General features: G+C 55.3%; 4 protein-coding genes across 4 annotated transcripts; 2 read left to right on the top strand and 2 right to left on the bottom strand.

Annotated features, from left to right (window-relative positions):
• The first annotated feature begins 762 nt into the window (after positions 1–762).
• BZA05DRAFT_409810 (uncharacterized protein) lies at positions 763–1915 on the top strand. The gene is made up of 2 exons (XM_051484830.1): positions 763–803; positions 876–1915. Exon 2 carries the CDS (start codon positions 928–930, stop codon positions 1411–1413), a length of 486 nt encoding a protein of 161 aa, XP_051335991.1. The 5' UTR covers positions 763–803; positions 876–927; the 3' UTR covers positions 1414–1915.
• Positions 1916–7015: 5100 nt separating this feature from the next.
• BZA05DRAFT_460937 (uncharacterized protein) lies at positions 7016–8723 on the top strand (the record flags this gene model as incomplete). Its single annotated transcript, XM_051487670.1, has 4 exons — positions 7016–7570; positions 7799–8136; positions 8212–8279; positions 8365–8723. Exons 1-4 carry the CDS (start codon positions 7211–7213, stop codon positions 8721–8723), a joined length of 1125 nt encoding a protein of 374 aa, XP_051335990.1. The 5' UTR covers positions 7016–7210.
• Positions 8724–11790: 3067 nt separating this feature from the next.
• Positions 11791–13959, bottom strand: BZA05DRAFT_421850 (uncharacterized protein; the record flags this gene model as incomplete). The annotated part of the gene is made up of 1 exon (XM_051485758.1): positions 11791–13959. The coding sequence occupies one exon, from the start codon at positions 13957–13959 to the stop codon at positions 11791–11793; it is 2169 nt and encodes a 722-aa protein (XP_051335989.1).
• Positions 13960–15644: 1685 nt separating this feature from the next.
• Positions 15645–16434, bottom strand: BZA05DRAFT_421849 (uncharacterized protein; the record flags this gene model as incomplete). The annotated part of the gene is made up of 3 exons (XM_051485757.1): positions 15645–15866; positions 16092–16373; positions 16405–16434. The coding sequence occupies 3 exons, from the start codon at positions 16432–16434 to the stop codon at positions 15645–15647; spliced, it is 534 nt and encodes a 177-aa protein (XP_051335988.1).
• Between the last annotated feature and the right edge of the window lie 5621 nt (positions 16435–22055).

The raw sequence follows: 22055 nt of genomic DNA, 5'->3' as shown, positions 1-22055 counted from the left end.
GCAGAGCAGAGTAGTTAGTCAAGACTCAAACCGCCTGCCTATATACACATCCTACATACCTCCTCAGAGTACCGGCAGAATGCTAGAGAGAATAGTATTGAGAGACCCAGAAACGGCTGAGACAAAAAGTGATCAATTGGAAAGGTCTATGGTGATTGTGATGATGATGATGATGAGAAGAAAGCAAGACGGACAGGAAGAACAGAAAGCGTGACAACAGAAACAATTCAACGTTTAACGACCGCAACAGGTCTGTCCGTAACACATAGGTCCCACCAGATCCCAGCAAGGTCTCTCTTCCCAAATGCAAGGCCTCACCAGGTCTCCACGAGGTCTCCACGAGGTCTCCTCTCTCCGGTGCGCACAGACGACGCCAAGCCGCCCTTCCTTCGCGGCCCTCAGTGTGTAGAGTATCTAGAGCAACCGTGTTTGCCCACAAGAGCTGCCTCGAGCTACCTACGACATCGAAGCTTCAACGCCTCCACTCCTTCCCTACTCCTGTCTGTGTGGTGACTGCCCTGACTGGTCCCCGCCCCCCACCCGCGGCACCGCGCACGACCGCTGCAAGACATCATCATCAGGAATAGCCACGATCCCTGTCCACCTCCCCCCCCGCCGGTCTCATCCTTACCCAGCATTGAGTACGCTAGGTACTAGCACTTGCTGAGTGCTCCGTCCAATCCAACCAACTGAGTAAGTTCTTACCAAGTACCTGCTAGCAGCCTATGCATGCCATCACCCGCATGCCATGCAGCTTACATAGCGAGAGAGAGAGCGAGGGAGGGCTTCCGAGCGAAGGAAAGGTAAGGAATTGGCAAGGAATTGGCAAGGGAAGTGAAGGGAAGGGGACGAAGCTCACGAGACGATGTTCACAGTTCATCCCTTTTTCCTCCGTTTCATATCTCATCGCTTGTCCTTTCGAAAAGAATGAAAGAAAGCAGAAAGCCTCCGCGTTCCACCACTACACATCCTTACGTGACGGGGGAAACGGGAGCTCCGGCCGCGTGCGGTTTCCGAAAGCGGCACTTAGAGCATGCTGCTCAATCCATCATCTTCGTCAAGCGGGGAAGCTTCGTGCTTTGCTCTGCTCTGCTCTTTTCTTCTCCGCTTTGCTTCTACTCCGCTCCGCTCTGCTCTGTTCTTCCCGTTCCGCGCGCTTTAGGATCACCGCGGGCCCCGGATCTGTTCCGGCCCATCAGCGGACTTCCGAAGGGAGCAAATCTCTCTTTTTTTTCTTGCTTTTTTTCTTTTTTCTTTACGCCTCGCTTTCGATTGACGCGTCCGTCGTCCGTCGCCCATCGCCCGCCCGCCCGCCATCCGTCGCTTTTCCCGCTCAATTCCCCTTTTTATTCCCGATTGGGAGCTATGAAGGGAGAGCAGAGCTCTTGGATGTCGCGCATGCACGACGGGTAGGTAAGTTAGAGTCCTCTACCCGTGTCGAAAGAAAGGAGAAGAGCGAGAGAGAAAGAGCTGTCTGTCCTTGGAGCATCTCACCTCACCCTACCTCACCTCCTGTCCAATCCTGTGCTGCTGTCGGCGCAGAGCTCAGGAGCTCTCTCCTCTCCACCCGCTCCTTTCGTATCCACCCAGCATCTCATCTCGCTTGCCTATCATATCGGCTCGTCCTCAGTTCCATATTTTTGCAAGCTGCCATTTTGATCGTCGACATGATCCCCGCGCGCCTTCCCACTTCTCAATATAATTGTAATTTCCGCCCTTGCCTCCATAGAATTCAATTAGACCCAGCACTACCACGGTACTCTAGTTAGATGCTCCAAGTGGATAACTAGCTATCGACACGCGATACTTGATGGTTGATAGTTGATCCCGTTTTCCCGCTCTGCCGAGGAATGTGTTCGAGTATCCGTCCGTGATGTTCTTTGGTCAACTACACCTGAGAAGTAGTTGATCACCGTATGTGCTTTGCTTTGACTTGCAAAGGCACAGTTGGTAGCTTACATGTACCTACATATGTACCAGTACATACAGAAGCTCCTGAAGTCTTGACCCTGCAGAGGCGGCAGCCACTTGCTGCTGCTATACTACTCCTATCCTATGATAGTAGGTACTATACAGGCAGAATAGGCAGATACATGTACTCTATAGTAGAGGAAGTATGTACCTGGAAACACGCAGCACTCTACTACCGGTAGAGTAGTAAGTACTGTAGTTATCCATCTTAGGTACTCTACCTGAGCATGCAGAAGAAAGGGAGAAAAAAAAACACAAATAGGTATATAAAAAGATATGAAATGAAATTGGCGCCAACGACGTCTGCAGACTGCATGCAAAAGCGAATTCGAAATCGCCGTCCCCGCCGCGTGGGACCGCGTGGGCTCCCATGGCAGCGACGGGAAGGAACACTCGAAAGAAAAGAAAAGGAAGAAAGAAATCAGATGGCCGGCGGGCATCCGTTACCACCAGTGACCACCGGCTAGAGTAACGTTACTTACTGCTGACCATCGAAGTTCGAACAGGGCAGGGCACTGAGGGCAGGGCAGTCCTTGCCCGGCGCGAACACCGACGGGCCCCAAGTAAAAAAGCAAAGCAAAAAAAAAAAAAAAAGGGAAACAGCTTAGGTACACACATCAAGCTCATCCCCTCCCTCCCATCGGAACATGCGGACCTCAGCCCGTGTTCCTGTAGTTATCTAGATCGTTAACCTTGATACCTATCCGATTATGTCCCCCCCCCTGTCAAGCACGAGCTATCACTCGCACTGTTTCTTCCGAACGCTTCGAGAACACGCACTAAAACCCGAGCCATGGGAAGGCGAGGGCGAAGGCGAGAGAAAACGAAGGTCCAGAAGCCCCGCCGCCGCTGCCGGCGTGGCCGATCGGGGGTGTCCCACGCATTTCCTACATGTGTCTGCGAGGCGATGCGTGGACTAGTATAGGTAGTAGTTACGGTACGATACCGTACCGGTAGGTGTAGCCCTGACCAGACGTTTCGTTTCGAGTTGCGGTTTTGTGATTTTGTGCCGATGTCAACAGTGGTCATAGGCTCACAGTGTGCAAGAAGTTGGTTCTTGTTTACCGCGCGGAGAAGTGGCGACGTCGCTCTACTATTCAACGTATCACCGTATTGGGAGTGCTGATGCGCTTGACAATCTGCTGGGAGTTTGAAGATCAGCAGGCGGCGAAACTTGTTTACATACATACTTGTTTCCGGGAGCTGCAAGCTGCAAGCTGCAGCGCAAGTTCAACAAACATCGCGCAGGGCCCTACCTAGGTACCTCAGCTGATAGATAGACAAGTCCGACTATCATAGCACCATAGTAGCCTTCGAAGTTCGGGCAAGTATGTGCTCTACATCTAGGCGTACATAGCTTCATAGAGGGGTTCGAGTTCAAGTTTAGCTACTAGGTAGCTACCCCTCAGTTCCTCAACAGCTGAGCTGGGTTTCACCTCACGCCTCACTTCTTGTTTGTACCAGTACATCTGGTACATCTGGCCAGATCCGCAGTGGCGAGTTCACGAAAGCCTTGGAAAACATTTGATGGTATTTCGTCTCACTCCCTTTCTGTACTTCTTGTATATCTGGCTGCAACCGCAGTGGCGAGTCCACGCGAAGCCCTGGGCGCTGGATCTTGGGGGGGAACAAAACATTTGACGGGCTCGAAACGAAAAACGAAGCTTGCGCTTTCACCGGGGATCCCTTAACTACGGACAACTTAGTTTCCAGTCTAGATTGTTCGCACCGTGGGGCACTACCTATACCTTGGGGTTTTCCCTGTCTAGACCTCCTTTGCCGATTGCGATTGCGATTGGGCTCGAGGTGGCGGAAGGGGGTTTTTCCGGCTTGCTTGGAGGTTTTTTTCTTGTTGCCCCACGGGACACCTTCTGCCGACGACGGGCTGCGAGTGAGAGGTTGTGTAATTGTCCTGTCCTGACCGAATCAGATAGCGGGAACGAGCTCGGTGACGACGGAGCATTGGGGTCTCGCTCGTATGTACCGAACCGGAGCGGGCGGAGGGGCGCCTTTCGAGAAATGGGGATGTTGGAACATGCACGATCCCCATCAACGACCAGGCGACACGCTCCCTTTCAAAACCACCGGGATCCGATGCACTTTCGGAGGGCTGGGGGGATCGGAACTTCAGAGCAAAGGGCTGCATCGGAACACCGTCGACGTCCGGAGCCCGGACAGCCTGCGTGCCGCTAACTAGGTAGTAGTATCGTCGGAACTTTCAACGCCTTGAGCTCACGGTGGGCCATCGATTATTTAAACGCTGGATGTTGGGTGCGGATGTCATATGTGAACGTCGCTCTCTCGGTGTATCCATGGATCTTGTCACTTTAGCTGAGCATCCAAACTAGGCTACGGTACGTATTTACTGCCGCGTTTGAAGATTTCTTCCGGATGCTCTCGCCGTAGGGTGCGGAGTCGGGTTCGGCAATGAACCGGCATCCCGACCAGTGGGAGTGTAACTTATATCTAGTACGGTACCTATTATAGTAGATGGCCAAGTACCGTAGCCGAGACTGGGAGTTTTTGAAGTGCATCTATCTAAAGATCTGCGTGAATGAGGTATATAGATAGACTACCGACGATCCGGCCTGGTGACACGGCGTCTCACTCGTCAAATCTCGACAATTGCTATCATTTGCAGCTTGCACCGGCTCGATCGGGAAAGGAACGGGGTTCGTTCTCCGCATTATTAGGCGCCACCGCTACATACATACACGCGAGTCGACATGTCCCAATCCATCCATACATAGCATCCGTACAATATAGCCCAGTTGGCGCCCCCGCGCGCCGGTCAGCCCAGCGCGCGCGGGGGCCTCTTCCGGCGAAGAATCCGCCCGACAGTGGACACAAAGCGAAGAGCACAGAGCACAGAGCGCAGAGTTGCCGTCGGTAGATATGTTCTTTCGATTTCTCGAACTCGCGTAGACGTAGAGTACCGGTATGATATGTGTGTACATGGCGGCTCCAGAACAGGGAAGAGAACTCGATAAATACAGGCAAACAGCCCTATGAACAGGCTAATGGGCACTGGCCACTGGGGTTATGCACCCCGGAATAACTGTGGCGCCGGCTGGATGGCATCGTTCCGCCGCCGCCCGCGGGGATGATCTGGGGATTTGGCGAGGTATGTAGGTATAACAGCCGATTTTAAGGTTGAGAACCGAACAATTTGGTGATCGATGTGCCCACTTTATCCGAGACGTGCGGATCTGGTGTGTCTGTCTGTGTGATGGGGGGCACGGGACCTGCGATGTAACTGTGTACATATGTAGAGCGGTCAGAATGCGAAGCAGAAGGAGTGATGGGAGCCTGGAGGATCAGACTGCTTTCGGATGCGCGACACGCGGTCGTCGATTGAGTCTTGATTACCCATTCCGACCTCCTCGATACGGGCGGTGATTTGCCGGTGAGAAGAGCGAGAATGAAGTGATTATCATGATCCCTCTGGTGCAGGTCTTGTGACGTTTTCCCTCGCGAATTGTTGTGGCTCTTCGTGAGTGTTTGAAGAGGGAGGCCACATAGCAGTCGATCGAACGGCGGGACACGAAGCCACGTATAATGCGACGAAGTGTTTCGGGCGCCTGGAGGGGTAGGTATGTATGGCAGGAAGTGTAGAATCGAAGCCTTCGAAGATATGGCGTTCCTGTCTGTGTTCATGGCACGGGACGCCGGCGAAGTCTGGCAGCTGGGTGACTGCGCTCCGATCCAGATTCCAGACAGCCGAGACCGCTACCAGGAGGTATTGATCTTTCCAGCCCAACAATAACACGTACGTATGTACCTATGTATGTATGTAACATGTTTCCGCTTACTCGACGCTTCAAAATACTGTCCGACTCCCGAGTGTCAGCATCTTATAAGCGCTCCTGGCGGTGGCTGTGGGCCTCGAGGCAGGTACCGTAGCCCATGGTACTTTACTACCTAGTAGATATGTTCAGAGTAGGTATCGCCTGATTTTCAGGCATCCTGGGACCCGGATCCGTACATACATAGATACTGCAGACGGACGGGATGTTCTCCAAGTGCTGAGCAGCCAGTTGTGGTTACCCCAGTGGGGACAGTTCATAGTGCATGTTTCAGCCCTTCGAACCCACACTTTGAGACACGCAAACGCACTTACTTACCGGGCGACATAATCGCTCACCCGGGTCCCGGGCACAACAAGATATATCAAATCTGCACATCTGACTTGCGCTCGCAGAAGTCGGCGAGGTAGGTATCATGTTCGCGCCGCTCAGCGAGGGAGGTTTCTTCGTCGTTGCCGGCTGCGCCTTTTTTTCGGCGGCAATTGGTTAGCGAAAGATGGGTACCTGTATGTACGGCAGCAGGCAGCAGTGCGCCGTGCAGCCGCTTAGTTACCATAGTTGGCGAGAGCGATAAATCTACCGCACACCGAACCTGAAGAACGCAGTGCTTACTTGGGTGTGTGAGTCGGTCCAAGTCTAGAGTAGACTACGGCATCCGGCCCCGATGGGCGCAAAAATACTGCCCCACAGTCCGCAGACACCATCGCGAAGACCAAAGATAAAGATGGGATGGTATTTACTTCTGTATATGTAATACACGTCCGTCTCTGCAAGCAAGAACCAGACCCACAACCACCTAGGTACAGACCTTGCACAGGCCTATCCGATTTAGCCCCCCCCCCCCGTCCAAACTCGTGGTCTTCACCGGTCGTCGTGCGCGTAGGCGGATGTATGGTTTGCCTGGCTGTCTGGTTCCGTAGTTTCGCATACACAAGTACCCAGGTACATGCCATACATACAGTCCGCCGGCGACGGTCAGCCAAAAGCCAACAAGATCCATGGCTTCGCTTTCCCGGCACCAAGACACGCATCACTCGCCCGTCGTCCGTGCGGATGGGATGGGATGGGAAAGCCTTGCTGCTCGTCCAAACGAAGGTAGGACGAGAAGGATTCAGGACGTATGTACTACTCTATATGACCTCCATGCAGGGGGTATGACTGACGCCCCATCGTTGGAACCGTATATACCGCGCTCAGGACCTTTTCACTTCTCCGCCCTCTTCGCCTCCCATGCATACGGCACAGATACAAAGTACCATGGGGTGTGGGGGAGGGAACAACAGTGGTTTACATATCATTCTCCCGGCCGCCTGTCTTTCATGATCATCTTGATTGAAATCCGAATCTGATACCGCACACACCACCTACTCCCGGTGCAGTCCCGACTTCGCAGCGACGGAATCAAAATAAAACAACCACCCGCAAAGGATCCGATGTCGACTCGTGTAGAGATCCTACAGGCCCTCAGGGCGATAGCGGACGTCAACCATATCTCCCTCGACGGGGTGGTCCCACCGCAGGCTGAAGCCGCCGACTACGTACATCCGGACAACGGACAAGTCCTGTTCGTGGTGAACCTGCTGTTGGCTAGCATAACGCTGCTCGTGGTGTTGACGAGATTCTGGACGAGGTGCTTCGTGGCTGGCGGCATTGGCGGCGATGATGTGATGGTCGGGGCGGCCATGCTCGTGGTCGTGGGCGGCACGGCCTTGAACTGCTACGGTGTGAGGCATGCGGGCATCGGGAAGCACTTTTACGACTTGAATGTGGACCAGGCCATCGCGCTGCTGAAAGTGAGGGTGCACCCATTTTAAGTCTTCTTCGTCGTTTTGCTGAACTGACGAGATCGCCGACAGTTCACGTACATCTTACCCATGATCTATTCCTTCGGGGTGGTCTGGATCAAGGTCATCTCCACATTGTCTTGTCTTGTCTTCGTACATACATACCACTATCGCCGGTTGTGATGTATGTATGTACATATATATCATACCATTCCAACTGACACCCCCCTCCCCCAGGTCTCGATCCTCCTCTTCTACCGGCGCCTCTTCGGCAACCGCACCCAGCTGCAGAAGATCGTCATGTACTTCCTAGTATTCCAGATCCTATTCGCGCTCGCGAGCATATTCGCCTTCGCATTCGTGTGCTCGCCGGTGAAGGCATGGTGGACGTTCGAGCTGCGCGCGCACGGATGTCCAACGTTCAGACAGACCATGACGCTGTACACGGCGCTCAGAATGGTCACCGTGGCCTGCGACATCGGCGTGCTCTGTCTGCCCATGAAGATGGTGTGGGATCTTAGGATTCCGACGAAGCAGCGGGCTGGGCTCGCCGTGCTGTTTGCGTTGGGGCTGCTGTGAGTGCCGGGCCAACGGTCTTGATCGTGTGGATAGATGATGTCCAACTGGTTGACTAACGGGATGCTGTGTAGAGCGTGTATAGTCGCCGTTGTCAGAGTGGGGCTCTTACCGAAGCTGCTGCTAACCATGGACGTCTCCTGTGAGCACACCCAGCACTGAGGACCTGCCCCGTCCCCCCCCCCCCCCCCCCCCCCCCCTCTGGATCCGCACTAACATCCAGCCAGGGAACATCCTCCCCATCGCGCTCCTGGACCAAACCGAGCAATGCCTAGGCATCATCACCGCCTCGATCCCAGCTCTCACGGCGTGGATCTCGCGTCCGCACCGGGTGACCAGCGATGCGAACGCGCAGCCCACGGCCGCAGGCATGCGCAGCGTCGACCCCTACGACTTCCTCAGCTTCGCCTACGACCCGGATCGGCAGAACATGGGCTGCTTTGCCATCGCGTATAGCGAGAATGTGTATGTTTCCGAGGATCAGCTGGTTGGCGGCGGCGGCGGCGGGAAGAGCAGTGCCGAGGAATTGCATATGGGCGTCATTGCGAAGACGATTACCGTCTCCGTGGATATCTCCGGGAGGTGAGGGGATGTGATGTGCACTTGCAGGTTGCCACTGCGTGGCTGGGTGTCGGGAACTCGGGGATACATAGAGCTATGTTGGGCGGGGGTGCATGGGAGTTTGGAGTTTGGGCGGGGGGAGTTTCTTGCGTTCATGCTCTCTGTTGCGTATACCCACCCAAGTACTTGCTTGGTTAGTTGGCATTTTTTGTTTTTGTGTGAGGTACCTAGGAGATTCCATTGGTCATAGACTCGTAACTGGGGAATTGGAGGTTGAAGAATGTGCAGAATTGCATTTCTTTGAAGTGCACATACATACGCACCCCTTGAAGCTACCCACGTGGGACCAACGTCTAACTTCCAAGTGATGTAGAAAGTGCAATTCGCATCTGACCGCAAGATACTCTACAGCATCAGGGAGAACATCCAGCTGGTTTCCATTCGTCTTATTGTAACGTACCCATTCACTAGAATTTAAACACCCCCCCCCCCCCCCCCAGCTGCGACCGAACGTGCTCCAGAGTCTGGACCCTCTCCGCCGCCGACTCCTTTCCAGCGCTTCATCACTGGAGAACTGAAAATTAGCCTAACCCATCCCATCCAGTTAGCACTAGGTACGCATCACATCACATCGCATCGCATCGCATCACATCACATCACATCACATCACATCGCATCGCATCACATCACATCACATCACATCACTCGATCGGCCAGGACAACGCACGAACACTTTCGACCGCACATTATAGCACCTATTCAAAACCTGCTCACGGTGGAGAAGGCAACAGAAAGCCTTGTGGGCATGGGAAAAGGTCGGGACTCGGGAAGGAGACGGAGAGAAAGAAAGAGAGGTGGTCGGGTCGATAGCGGAGTTGTTCGCCGACGGGCGGTGCAGCGAGGTAATCCTGGAGTTTCTACTTTCTAGGAACGACGGATGTGGCGAGGATTCAGGAAAGCTCCACTAGACCTGGACGAGGAGGCAAGCAGCGCATCCGGGGCAGAGCAAGAGTGCCTACCCTACCTAGCAGGGTACTGTGTCTGCAGCTGGGGCTGGGGCGAGGAAATACCCAGGAGATGAGGATACACGGTGATAACCTGATGGTTTCTTGGAGCGGAAGACGAGACGGGGGAGCGAGGCGAGGGGGCAGCAGGAGGAGCGTGCATATAGGCCCATACCGGTCAATCTACGGTTTGCTTGTATCGGCCCGAGGCGGATGGGGGGCGCCGCATCGCGCATCGGACTGGTCGGTACCGGGGCTTTCACCTCGACTGGTCAGGGCGGGCAGGAAAAGGAGTGCGACGGTTCGCCATAGTCTAGATACTTAGGCTGCATGGGAAATAAAAAGAAGATGTATCTCTCCCTCTCTCTCTCGACCGCAAGCTTGCGGGGAGGTGATCTGGGTATAGTTTACTGGGTGATCTAAGGCTGGGTGATTTTACTGGGTGATCTAAGGCTATCCGCACCGGGGCAGGGGACGGGGTAAGGGGGGAGAAGGGGGGGGGGGGGGGGGGGGGGGGGGAGGGGGATTGAGTAATCGAGGGAATGTGAAACGCAATTGAGCTTCCCCAGTGCAGTCCGTGGAGAAACAATGAATATTGATGTACTCCTGTTTGATACCGCTTCGATAAATACTTTCCAAGCACGGTGGACAGTGCCCAGTGCTAGTGATCGCTTGTGAAGTACTCACGTTGTATCACGCCGTATCACTCGCATCTACCAACAACGTCCAGTGTCCGATGTGTCCGGTGTGTGCGCACCATCTCAAATGTCTACTTATAGCCGTACATAGTCTACTCTACGTAGATGGGCTGCACGCAATTAATGAACTTGGGGCGAGTAAAAGCAGCAGCAGCAGGAAAAGCAGCACCAGGCCGTGACGCGCGCGAGTCATCGTTGGTGGACGCGAGTCATCGTTGGTGGACGCGAGTCATCGTTGGTGGACGCGAGTCAAGACACGGACTGTACTATTCCATGTGTTGTATGCAATGTATGCCATGTACCTATGCCATGATCTGGATAGGTAGGTGACATGCATTACGGTATGATGAAACAGAAAATGAAAACAAACAAAAAAACAAAAAACAAAGAAAGACACCATCATCTCCCAGAATCCCAGAATCCCAGAATCCCAGAATCCCAGATGACTCGGAGGATGACTCAAAGGATGACTCGGGAGTCGGGAGTCGGAGGAGACGAGACATTCATGTTCCTACTGCCTATACAGTGCTGTCTCAATTGGAAAGAGTCGACTGTCGGATAGGTACGGAATAGTCAACCCTCTCCAAACTCAATCTCCGTCCATCCGTCCACCAATTCTTCAGTCACATATTCTCGCACGTATGAATCAAATTCAATCACTGAATCACTGAATCTCAATTCAATTCACTTCAATTCCTTCCGTCCGTTGCTAGTCCATCGCCATAGCGACATTTCTCAGCCGTCGCCACCCCAGCAGCTTTCATAGGTACCCTTCACTTCACCCCACTTCTAATCGCATCCCGCTCACGCGCCCACTCTATGTACTCACAGTATCCCCCCATCCCACAGTATCCACCCATCCCACAGTATCCTCCCATCCTCCCATCCCACACCATTACAACACGTAGGTAAGTACCTTCCTCACAACTGCCTTCCTCCTAACTGCAGAAGAATCGAAAGAAAAGAAAACTCCAACCCAACTCAACCCAACAGAAAGAAAAGAAAAATCCTCGCGTGTGCTTCCAGGTCGTAAAACTTCTCAGTGAACAAAGGAAAAAACCGAAACGACAAACGAAAAAGAAAAAGAGAAAAAAGAAAAAAGGTGTAATAACCAGGCCAGGTCAGGTCAGGTCAGTTCGGTCGTCCATCCAACTTCGTAAAACCCATTTCCAGTCCGCGCTGAAAGCAGAAATCGACAAAAGACAAAAGAAAAAGCTCGAAATGATGGTCCCCATTCCTCCTCCTCCTCCATCCCTTCCTTCCTCACGATCGGTCATCCAGGCGGTGAATCCACGCCTATCGAGTTAAAGATATTGACACTCGAGACATACGCCGACAGCCCGCCCTCCCCTCCCGCCCTCCCATCTTAGCGTCCATAAGAATTCCCCGCTCAATATAGTCCCACCCCCAACAACGCCCTCCTCTGCTCCGCCGCGGTGCCATTAGTAAGACCGGGCGAGCAGCGGCCCGAGTTCCTCCCATCCTTGACGGCCCTACTCGCCGAGCGTCTCTTCCTGTCCCTATTGTAACCCGCCGCCGCATCCTCGAACGACGAGTCGGGGGAGACAGCGCCTTCGGCGTAGCGGTGGCTGCTGCTGCTTCTCGACGACGTCTTGACGCGGTCCACGGAGTAGGTCGGGCTCGGCGGCTGGTTGCTGCTCGACCGGACCCGCTGTTCCGGCGAAGACTTGCCGCTGCGATGGACTGGCGAGCGCTCTCCGCCGCTGTTGTGAACCGGCGAACGCCTTCGCATCGGAGGCGGTGGTCGTCGGCCGTCTGGGGGTTGCCGCATTCCGTATCCGTATCCGGCCAATCGGCCTCCGGCTTCCAGCACGCACGCCAGCTCCCAGGCGATGTTCTTTCCCGGGCCACGAGCCGGCGTGATTGGGGGAGCCGGCTGTGACCGCCAATCCTCACTCGCTGCCTTCTTCAGGACTTCGTCGAAGGCTGTTCCGGCCGAGAATTCCGATTTGCACCTCGAACAGAATCGCAGCGCGCAGTACGAGCAGGACCATCGTTCGCTGGACGCGTCGGTCCGACAGACCATGCAGATGATGCGATGATGCAGGTTCGACGATATGACGGTTTGGCGGTGCGCAATCTCACAGTTCAGCTGGAGCCGGTTCAGGGTGCTCGTGTAGTCACCCGGCGACAGCATCACGGGGATCGGAAGGTTCCGCCGCGGGCTCTCGTCGGCGCTGGTGTCCGATTGCCGTCTCTCCTCGTCGCTCATGGCGGGGGTCTGGGTCCGGGTCTCGGGGTTCATCGACAGCTGATATCCCTGCCTGCTGTTGCGCGAAGGCCGTGGCGCATACTGCTGATCCTGGTTGTACTCGCGGCTCGGACCCGAAGTCGAATATCGCATCTGCTCCGGTGTCGGGCCGTGTCTCGACTGTCGCTGATCGGCATGGCTGCCGGACCTCCGGTTCTTGTGTATCCGTGGGTCCACATCCTGCATCGACGCCTCCTGGGCGAATCGTGCCATTGCCGGCGACTCGGTCACCATCTTTCGTGCTGTAGCACTGACCGATGGCTCCTCCGGGTATACCGGCGATGATCTTCGGCTCGGACCCGCACTCCTTTGGGCTGTAGCACCAATCGGAGGCTCCACTGGGTATACCGGAGACGGCCTCTGACTGGGACCCGCACTCCTATGGCTATCCACGTCCTTTCCGCTATCCTTGTTGCTCTGATCCGAGGACTTCCTGACAATCTTCCTGTCCATGATGCTCCCTTCCGAAGGTTGCTGTTGCTGCGGCATCGGTGGTCGTGATGACGATGGCCTCTTCTCCGCCATCCTCGACGCAGTCGTTCGCAGTCCACCACCAACGCCGGATATACTTGGACCGGGAGCCGCAGGAACCTGAGTGAATGCAGCACCTGCAGCACCCGCAACACTTTCCACCCGTTTCGGAAAGACATTCTCCACCCGAGCAGCAGCAGCAGCAGGAGCCTTCAACACATTCGGCTGCGGTGCAGCCAAAACGACCGGAGCCTTCGCCACCTGCGGCGGTGCCGACTGAGGAACAACGGTGTTCGCGGGGGGAGTCAAGCTCCTGAGCGTCGGGCGTGTTGTTTCCAGACTCTTCTTCTTCTCCATCAGATCCACCGCATCCTTCAACAGGGTTCCATGGCTCCGACTGCTCTCGGCCGGGTCCACCACGTCCTTCACTCCGCCGGCGGCGGGCTCGGCCGGCGACTCGTTGGAGTGCGCGGCGGCCTTGGCCGGATCGGAAAAGGCCAGAAACGCATACCCTTCACGCTGCAAGTGCCTTCTAAGCTCGTCGTCGATGTCGGTGGATGATTTCTTGGTGACATTTTTCGGCTTCGGGGTCGGGGCCGGTACCGGTGCTTCCTCGGCCGGCGGAGGTGTCAGGGGAGCCACTTGCTGCAGAGGGGGCAGCGAGGGGGGGAGCTGCAGCGGGGCGGGCTCGGCGGTCTTGCTCTTCTTCTTGAAGAGGCTGAAGCGGCCCTTGCTGGGGTTGGCGGTCTCGATGGCGGGGGTGGTAGCGGTCATGGTGGTGTTTCCCCCGTCTCCGGCGGCGAAGAAGGAAGGCATTGTGGTGGATACGGCTCCTTTTGCGGCAGCTTTCTCGGCCCAATGAAGCCGGATAGCCTGACTGCAACGGAGCTTAATCTTCTTGAGAAACTGAATTGTTGATAGAGTTGGGGGTGTCGAACCGGTCGTCGTCTCTTCCTTCCCTAGAATCGGCTGATGCGGTCGGGGACGGGGACGGGGACGGGGACGGGAGATTTTATACTTTCAAGAGGGTGTTTTGTATTGATTGCTGGGAGCGAAATTGCGGGTTATTTCGGTCGAGTGAGACGGGGGGTAGTGGGGCGAGGTAAGCTGGAGCAGTGTAGCGAATGTCCGGTGTGTGTGAGGAGAATTGATAGCGAGGCGATGATCAGCAGGCGGCGATTGAGATGGCGAAAACGAGGGTTGGCGATGGATGCAATGGGAATTGATAGTGGTAGTGAGTAGTGGCAGTGGTTGCAGTGGTTGTAGTGGTTGTAGTGGTTGCAGTGGTGGAGGTGGGATGGTAGCTGCGGGCTGGGTTGTCGTTGAGCGAGGGAGGGATAGTGGTGCTGTGTAACGGTGCGAGTAGTGATGGTCGGTGCAGTCGAGCTACAAAGAAAGAAGACCGTACTTGCGCGAACCTGAGGAAGACTCGACGAAGCGGAAGAAGCAGGACTTCTTGAAGGCGGGCGAGGGTCTTCTTCTACTACCGAGCCGACAGACAGCGCCACGGAATCGAGTTGGCAAGAGGGACGTGCGAGAGATAAAGGCAAGACAGACGAGAGCCGCTAGCAGCCAACAACACCAACAACAATAACAACAGGAGGTAAGAAGCGGTTACTCTGATCTAACTAGGCGGGGGCGGGGGGGGGGGCGGAGCGGGTGGAGATTATCAGTGTCGAGGTGAGCACTGGACGATATTTTTGCGATAGACAGGGAGGGAGGGATGGATGGAGGGAGGGAGGAGGGCAGTCTCGACGGGTTCAGTTGAGGCGGGCGGGCTTGGCTCGATATCAATCAGAGACAGAGAGACACGGCACAGATCTCGAGTGTGTCGGTATGAACGGTATGTATGATACGGTATGTACGATACGGTATGTACGATACGGTATGTACTCGATACGGAGGCGGTGAGGGCAGTTCAGGCGGCAGGCGGGCAGACACGACGAAGGGATTCGGATGCCGCGCCCTCAGCAGTCCTATAGTGGTTATACGCACCTTCTTCACCAACTCCTCCGGCGACACAGCCAATGCCAGAGGCCAGCCACGGTGCCAGGCCCGCAGGATCAGTCGAGTCGGTCCATGCAGATGCAACCCATCACCAAAGACAGCGCAAGCAATGCGGTCCTCCACGTCCTCCCCCCTCTCCGCCAACCACTTGCAGCCAATCCCGCGCTGGTTGGGGGGAGAGCCGTCCCTTTCGGCCTCATCCCCAGCAAGCCACCGGCCCAAAGTGAAGGGCAAAGTGCATCCCGCGCGCGTTCGCCAGCCAGCTCGCTCGTTCGGATTTCGTGGGCGCGTTCGTTCCTTTTGCTTTTGTTTTCTTTTTCCTTTTCCTTCCTTTCTCTTTTCTTTGTCTTTGCATTTGTCTTTGTCCTGTCTTGTCTTTCGCTCCTTTGCTTTCCTCTTTCCGATTCCAACTGAACAGCGTGCTAGACAATGCTGTCTCAGCCCACGGCCAAGGCCGGCTAACCAGGTAAGTGAGCATCGTGCTGGGGGCCACTCTAGCCCGAGTAACTATCTAGATTCTTACATGGTGCTGCAATGACGCGAACCACGATGTCGCCCCTGCTGTTGGAACCTGGGGGGACGACGTAGATGGGGTTGGAGAGAAACACGGTCTCGGGGAGGACGATGATGAGATCGAAGGCGGCCCACAACACGAGTACTCTGCACACGGACGGCGAGTAGGTAGAGTACTCGTGTACCATGCAAACACCGAGTACCTGGGTAGACGGGAGGCAATGGGTGCTTGGGGGATGCCTAGGCGAATGAGTGCATGATATACTCCAGGCAGTGGTACGGGCACGTCGGTGAAGCATCCACATATTCGTGCTCCCCGTGCTCTCGTACTCTCCGTGTCGCCGGACTTTCCTCGTTCTCCGTGCCGCCGGACTTTCCTCGTTCTCCGTGTCGCCGGACTTTCCTCGTTCTCCGTGTACTCCCCGTACTCTCCCGCCCTTATACCCCAGCTCGTCATCCGTTCGAAACACCGGTAAACGCGGCGGCGCAGCATTGCAGTTGCATGCGACAACAACAGCAACAACTGCGACAACGACAAACACCATCGCCGTCTTCATCGCCGCCACGGTCGCGGTCGGGGAAAAGCGAGGATACATCTCATCGCACTTCTGCCCTCCGTAGCATAGTCCCCCCCGTGGGCTGGCCAGCGCCGACGACGACGACGACAGCGTGCGTTGGTCGATTGATGTGGCATCTCCGGACGTAAGTAACTAGAGTACATGCCTAACTAGAGTATCATACCAAGATCTCGACGGACCCACCGCCAGGCATGTCGGTAGCTAGAGGATAGTGGATACAGTGCTATAGGTGTACTAGTAGACGGGGCAAGTACATCATCATAGGTACTCCGAGTACCTATCGTAGCCTATAGGTCGCTCCAAGCACATCATACCTACCGTAGACGGCCCAGTCCCACGCCGACAGGCAGGCACGCACGCACGAAAAAGTCCGGAGCTCAGCGCGACTCCGCGCAGAAGGAAGCAACGGAAACGGAGCCAGCTAACCTCTTCGCCAATCGTCCGCCTGGCTGGCTGCACACTACGAGGTTAGTGCTCGATTCGACTGCTGGTGCCTGCTCTGCTCCGACGCGACGATGGCTGATGGATGGAAGTTGCCGCGGTGGCGATCGGGTGAGGCGGTGCACTGCACTGTGGCGGGGGGTGGGTATGTAGGGTGTGGAGAGTCGATACAGGGTGTGGAGAGTCGATACAGGGTGTGGAGAATCGATACGGGGTGTGGAGAGTCGACGATCACGAAGGACCAAGGTGCTGCCAGAGGTAGAGTACATAGGTACTTCTCACCTGGAATCATACTCCGTTCCGACGACTACTCTACCGTGCCCAGCTCTGGGACTTACCGGTACCGGTATGTGGAGAACTCTACTCGGTTGTCCGGCGTACCTATACTCACTCCCTCGTATTGCACAGCGTTTTTCTTTCCTTCTTTTGTTCTTTCTTTTTCCTCCACTCTGGGATCCCCCGCAGTCCACTTCGCAACTTTTGTTTGTTTTGCGGAAACTTACTCTACCTAACTCTCCCCGCCCCCTTTCTCCTTCCGTCTTTCGTCCTGCTCTCTCGCCTTTCGTCGCTGGCCGGACTCGCACTCTCGGATGCCACCGAATCACAGCTCGCGCGCTCGCGCGATGACGGCAAGTGCGTGCGTGCGAGCGAGGGTGCGACGGCGGTGCGAGGGTGCGAGGGATCAGCCACCGGGATCACCCCCATCACCCTCGCCATCACCATCACCCTCGTTCATCTCCCAATCCCCAGTCCCCAGCTCCCAGTTCCCAATCCGCAGCTCCCAGTACCCAATCATCCATCCGCGGCCCCTCAATACAACGGGACCAATATGACTATATAGAGAATGTATGTAATCTGCACCGCTTCTCGGATGTCACAGATCGGCGCACACAGCTGGACCCACTCACACACCGCACACATCGCGGCAGGGACGAGACGAGGAGAGGGAAGAGAAGAGAGAAGAGAGAAGAGAAGGCGAGAAGGAAGAATCAGAGTGCGCGCTCTCTCACTCTCTGTGTGTCCCTCTCCCTCTCCCTCTCTATCCCCCCCCTCTCTCTATCCCCCCCCTCCTCTCTCTATCCCCCCCCTCTCTCTATCCCCCCCCTCTCTCTATCCCCCTCTTCTTCTCTATGTATCCCTCTCTTCACCCCACGTGTGAGGGTAGAGTATCCGGCAGTGCACACCCGAATCAGGGGTAGAGCTCCTCCACCTACACGGAATCGAGTCGCTTCGGTTCAGTCCCGGTTCAGTCCCGGTCCAGGTCCCGGTCCAGGCACGCGCGAAAGGAGATTGAGATTGACGAGACGAGCAGAGACTTCTTTCGCGCGCGCACCCACGTTTTCGAGGGATGGGGAGAGAGAAGCATCTCCACCCGTACTCTACTGCTAGGTATGATGGATAGCGCGGACACCGGCTCTCAATCGCGGATTGTACTTCCGTTCCCTCCCCCAACGCGAAGAAGGGAAGGGGAAGGATCGGTCGGCAATCCCCCCCATCATACGAACTACCCCTGCTCTAACCGATCGCGGATATATGTAGAGTGGTATGGGTGCGCTGGATGGGATGGAGAATGGAGGGGCGGTGATGGTGATGGAAATGGAAAAAGAAAATTCACGATGTGTGTTATGTATGCACCCGACGTCGCGGTGTATGTATGGTTCTCACACAGGTACCTCTGCATACTCTGCATGGGAAGCAAGCACTTCCATAGGTACTACTGGCTAGAGTAGCAGTATATACATGAGGAGGTTGCCACGGCCGCAGCGCTGACTGCATACTCTACATACTCTACATATGTGAGTACATTCACACACACATACACACGATTCCCCAACCACTTGGTGGGCAGTGGGCAGTGGGCACGCATATGTAGGATGTAGTTACGTCCGCCGCCGCCGCCGCCGCCGCCAATTAGTTGTCGCCAAACTGACGATGTCTGTGTCCACTGTCCACCCTCTCGATGCGGCGGGCGGGACATACCAATGGCGGGCTGGAGTAAGTAGAGAAGGTACTTCCTGTGGATACTTCTTGGTTGGTTACTTGACGCAGTATGGAGATGCACTAACTTCCACTCGGGACGCGCAACCGATCGTCTCCGTTCTCTCCCGTTCTCTCCCGTTCTGTCCTGTCCTGTCCTGTCCTGTCGAGACTCCAGTGTCCACCATACACAAGCACTCGCCGATTCGCCTCACCGTTTCACCTCACCGTTTCACCGTCCCACATCCAAGTCCACGCACCCGCCACACTCCAAGCCCAAGAATAGCCCACCATGAACCATGAACCGCGTCGCGTCTCAACTCTCGTCTCGTCGTGATACGGAGCATCGTGCGTACAGCGCGCAGTGATTCGCCCTTGACGTTTCGACGCCACCGAAAAACACGTCGCCAGCATGAATTTCGCTTCGAGAGGGGAAGGGGAAATGGCCACCGAGATCGCGGTGATTGCCCTGCTGAGCGCTCCCCCCACCCCGCGTTTTCCCCCCCACGGAAGCGAGAGCGAATGGGGAGTCGGGATTCGGGACTGGGGGAGGAGGAGGAGGAGAGATGACTGCTATTTTTGCGACTGCATTGAACTGCAACCGCAACTGAGTGTGCAACTGTAACTGCCACTGCAACTGCCACTGCAACTGCCACTGCAACTGCCACTGCCACTGCCATTGCCATGGCAAGTGTATCTGGCAATTGGATCTGCAGTGTATAGAGTCGTGACCCAATCGCACGAGACTTGCCCCACTCCTCCCCACTGCTGCTTCGCATCATCATCAACATCATCATGCAGCGCTCAGCGCCATCCAACACCACAACGCCACAGTGCCGATGTCAATGCCGTTCACTGCACTAACTTGTCGCATGCTTGCTCGGAACGTGGTGTGTTTCCACCCCGCCGCCAGTCGCCAGTACCGCCACGGCGCCACCCCTCTTCGTTTCGGGGAGTGCGATGCAAGTTAGTCTAGAGCCTAGAGAAGGTAGGCGCTTGCCGGGATCTGGGTAGCGAGCGCCGATTGAAGCACCCGCCACCACCGCCGCCGGCGCCGCCCGCCGAAACGACGGAGAGAAGTGAAGAAAAGGTGCTGATCTGTGGCTGGGTATATACCGTAGAGTAAGTGGAGTAGACAGCTGTCAAAGACTCAGTGGTGGAAGATCGTGGAGGATCGCCGCCGTTGCCCCGGTTCTGATCGTCTAGCAAGCTGGGAACAGGTACGGCACATAGGACGGATGCAGTCCTTCGGACCTTCAGGCCGAACGAACGATGGCGCAATGGCCGGATGGCGGTGGCGGCGTGGCGGCATCACTTGCAGGACGGCATTACTACCGGTAGCATCTACCTATTGCAGTCCGCGGGCGCGGAGTGGAAAGACGGGAGTTTGTTTACTCATCATACCCAGCATCCTGGCTCGAGCAGAAAGACGGAGGGTCGCACTCGTTCCAGTAAGCGAATGCCGTCCCGCACGAGCACGCGCACGAGCACGAGCAGGTGCACGAGTGATTCCCATGATTCCCATGGTTGCGCCAGCTCGATGCCGTGATTGGCACCGTACCGCACGGCACCGTACGGTATGGTGCGGTAGGTACGGTGCCGATTCGTGTTGCCGATTCGTGTTGCCGCACCGTATGTATGCGCATGCGGGCGGCGGAATAGAGTACGTCAAGCCGGGGTGGCGGGGGTTCTATTCCGGGGATTATGCGCTGTTGCGATTGCGAATTTGCGAGGCGAGGCGTTCGGGTGTTGAGGTCGGTTGTTTGGTGCTTGGTTTTTGGTTTTTGGTGAGTGAACGAGGGAGGCAGTGGGGGCGGATGGGCTGTGGATGTTTCCTTTCCTTCCTCCACCATCTTGCGTGGCCGCTTTCGATGTGGATGGATGGATGGCCTACCGTAGTGGAATAGCAGGACGCAATACTGTAGTTACTCTGCTATAGGTAGTCAGCGGTAGTAACGAAACGCGTTTACACAATACAATGTACAATACACCGTATGTACAGTGTAGTTCCGACTTCCGACTGCTGGCAGCCCACCAGCCCACCAGCCCACCAGCCCGCCTACGCTACAGCCTACTGAAACCCCCGTGAAAATTCGAAATCAAATGCCATTAAAGCAAGCCAGAGCAATCTAGATCAGATCACTGGACGTCGGAGAATCTTCCACGCAGTACTGGTGTCTCACAGGTAGTAGATATTGGAGACTCGCGAGTGAGACATCATGCATGCTTGCATGAATGCAGGGGCGCATCTTACCTTTGATCTTACTCGATGCTGTGGGTGCCGACGCTTCGTAGTAGACTGTAGGTACTATAGGGTATGTAGGAAAGTGAAGTCAGGTAAAGTGAAGTCAAAACGATGGAAGTGAACTAGCCAGCTCAAGCTCGCTATTGCGGTTCTAGCGACGAACCGATACAGGTGGATTGTTCACCGGTGGAGGATAGGTGTTCCGCTATCCATTTCTCTACAGTACTCAACCACTGCCATCGTAGCATACCCAAGCTCTGTGCCGCGAGATACACGCATCTATCTCCCATAGGCGGGCCGGACGTTATCAGCAGGCTGTGTCTACCTACCTGGTACTTATCTACTGCACAGTATTCAAACAACCAGCTGAAAGAAAGAAAATCTGTCTCAAATCTGGGTAATTACAGCGAGATCTCGGAAAATTCAGCAAATCCGCAAATCCGCAAATCTGCAAAGAAAAAAACGAAAAGAAAAAAAAAAGAAAAAAACGAAAAGAAAAAAAAAAGAAAAAGCTGAAGAAATAATATTCCGCCGCCACGAAGCCTACCAACCGGCCCAGAAAGCGGCATGAAGTTTAGGCCCGTCTCACTTGCTGGCGGCCTACAGCATCATACTCTACCTATGTACAGGCTACATGAACAGACTAGGTACCGTGGATGGATGGATCACCGATGGATTGGGGATCTCAAGAGGGATTTCGCGCGCGATAGGTTACAGGTACGGTAATCTACTGCGCGCGCTTTCGGCTCGGATTTCGGCCGAGGAGGATTACTACGGATAGTTACTGGAGGGGCAGAGAGAAGTTGGTACTTGTGTAGGTATGATAACGCGGTCAGCCGCATCGGAAATGCTACAAAGTAGGCATAATCCACGGTAATATACACACAACAGAGTGGTACCTATACCTAGATGGCTCCCCGCTCGCGTCCGCTGGTCATATTCGGATGTGCGTTTCCCAAGAACGCGTGCCTACGCGTACCGCTCGCTCGCTCCGATCCGGACAGGCCTGTTATCCGTAGTGGGATCGCGAGGGAAAATTATTACGGGCAGGTGAACCCCTCCTGCACCTTTCGTAGGTAGTTGTCATTTGATGAGTGATGGGCTGTGCGTCTTGGTCGTCACCGATCACTACTATAGTATAGTCGCGGGTT

The sequence above is a fragment of the Tricharina praecox genome (genome assembly GCF_024521635.1).
Source record: "Tricharina praecox strain CBS 144465 chromosome Unknown BZA05scaffold_30, whole genome shotgun sequence".
NCBI classification, from domain to species: domain Eukaryota; kingdom Fungi; phylum Ascomycota; class Pezizomycetes; order Pezizales; family Pyronemataceae; genus Tricharina; species Tricharina praecox.
The sequence above is the reverse complement of the archived record's forward strand: the minus strand, read 5'-3'. Positions and strand labels throughout refer to the sequence as shown.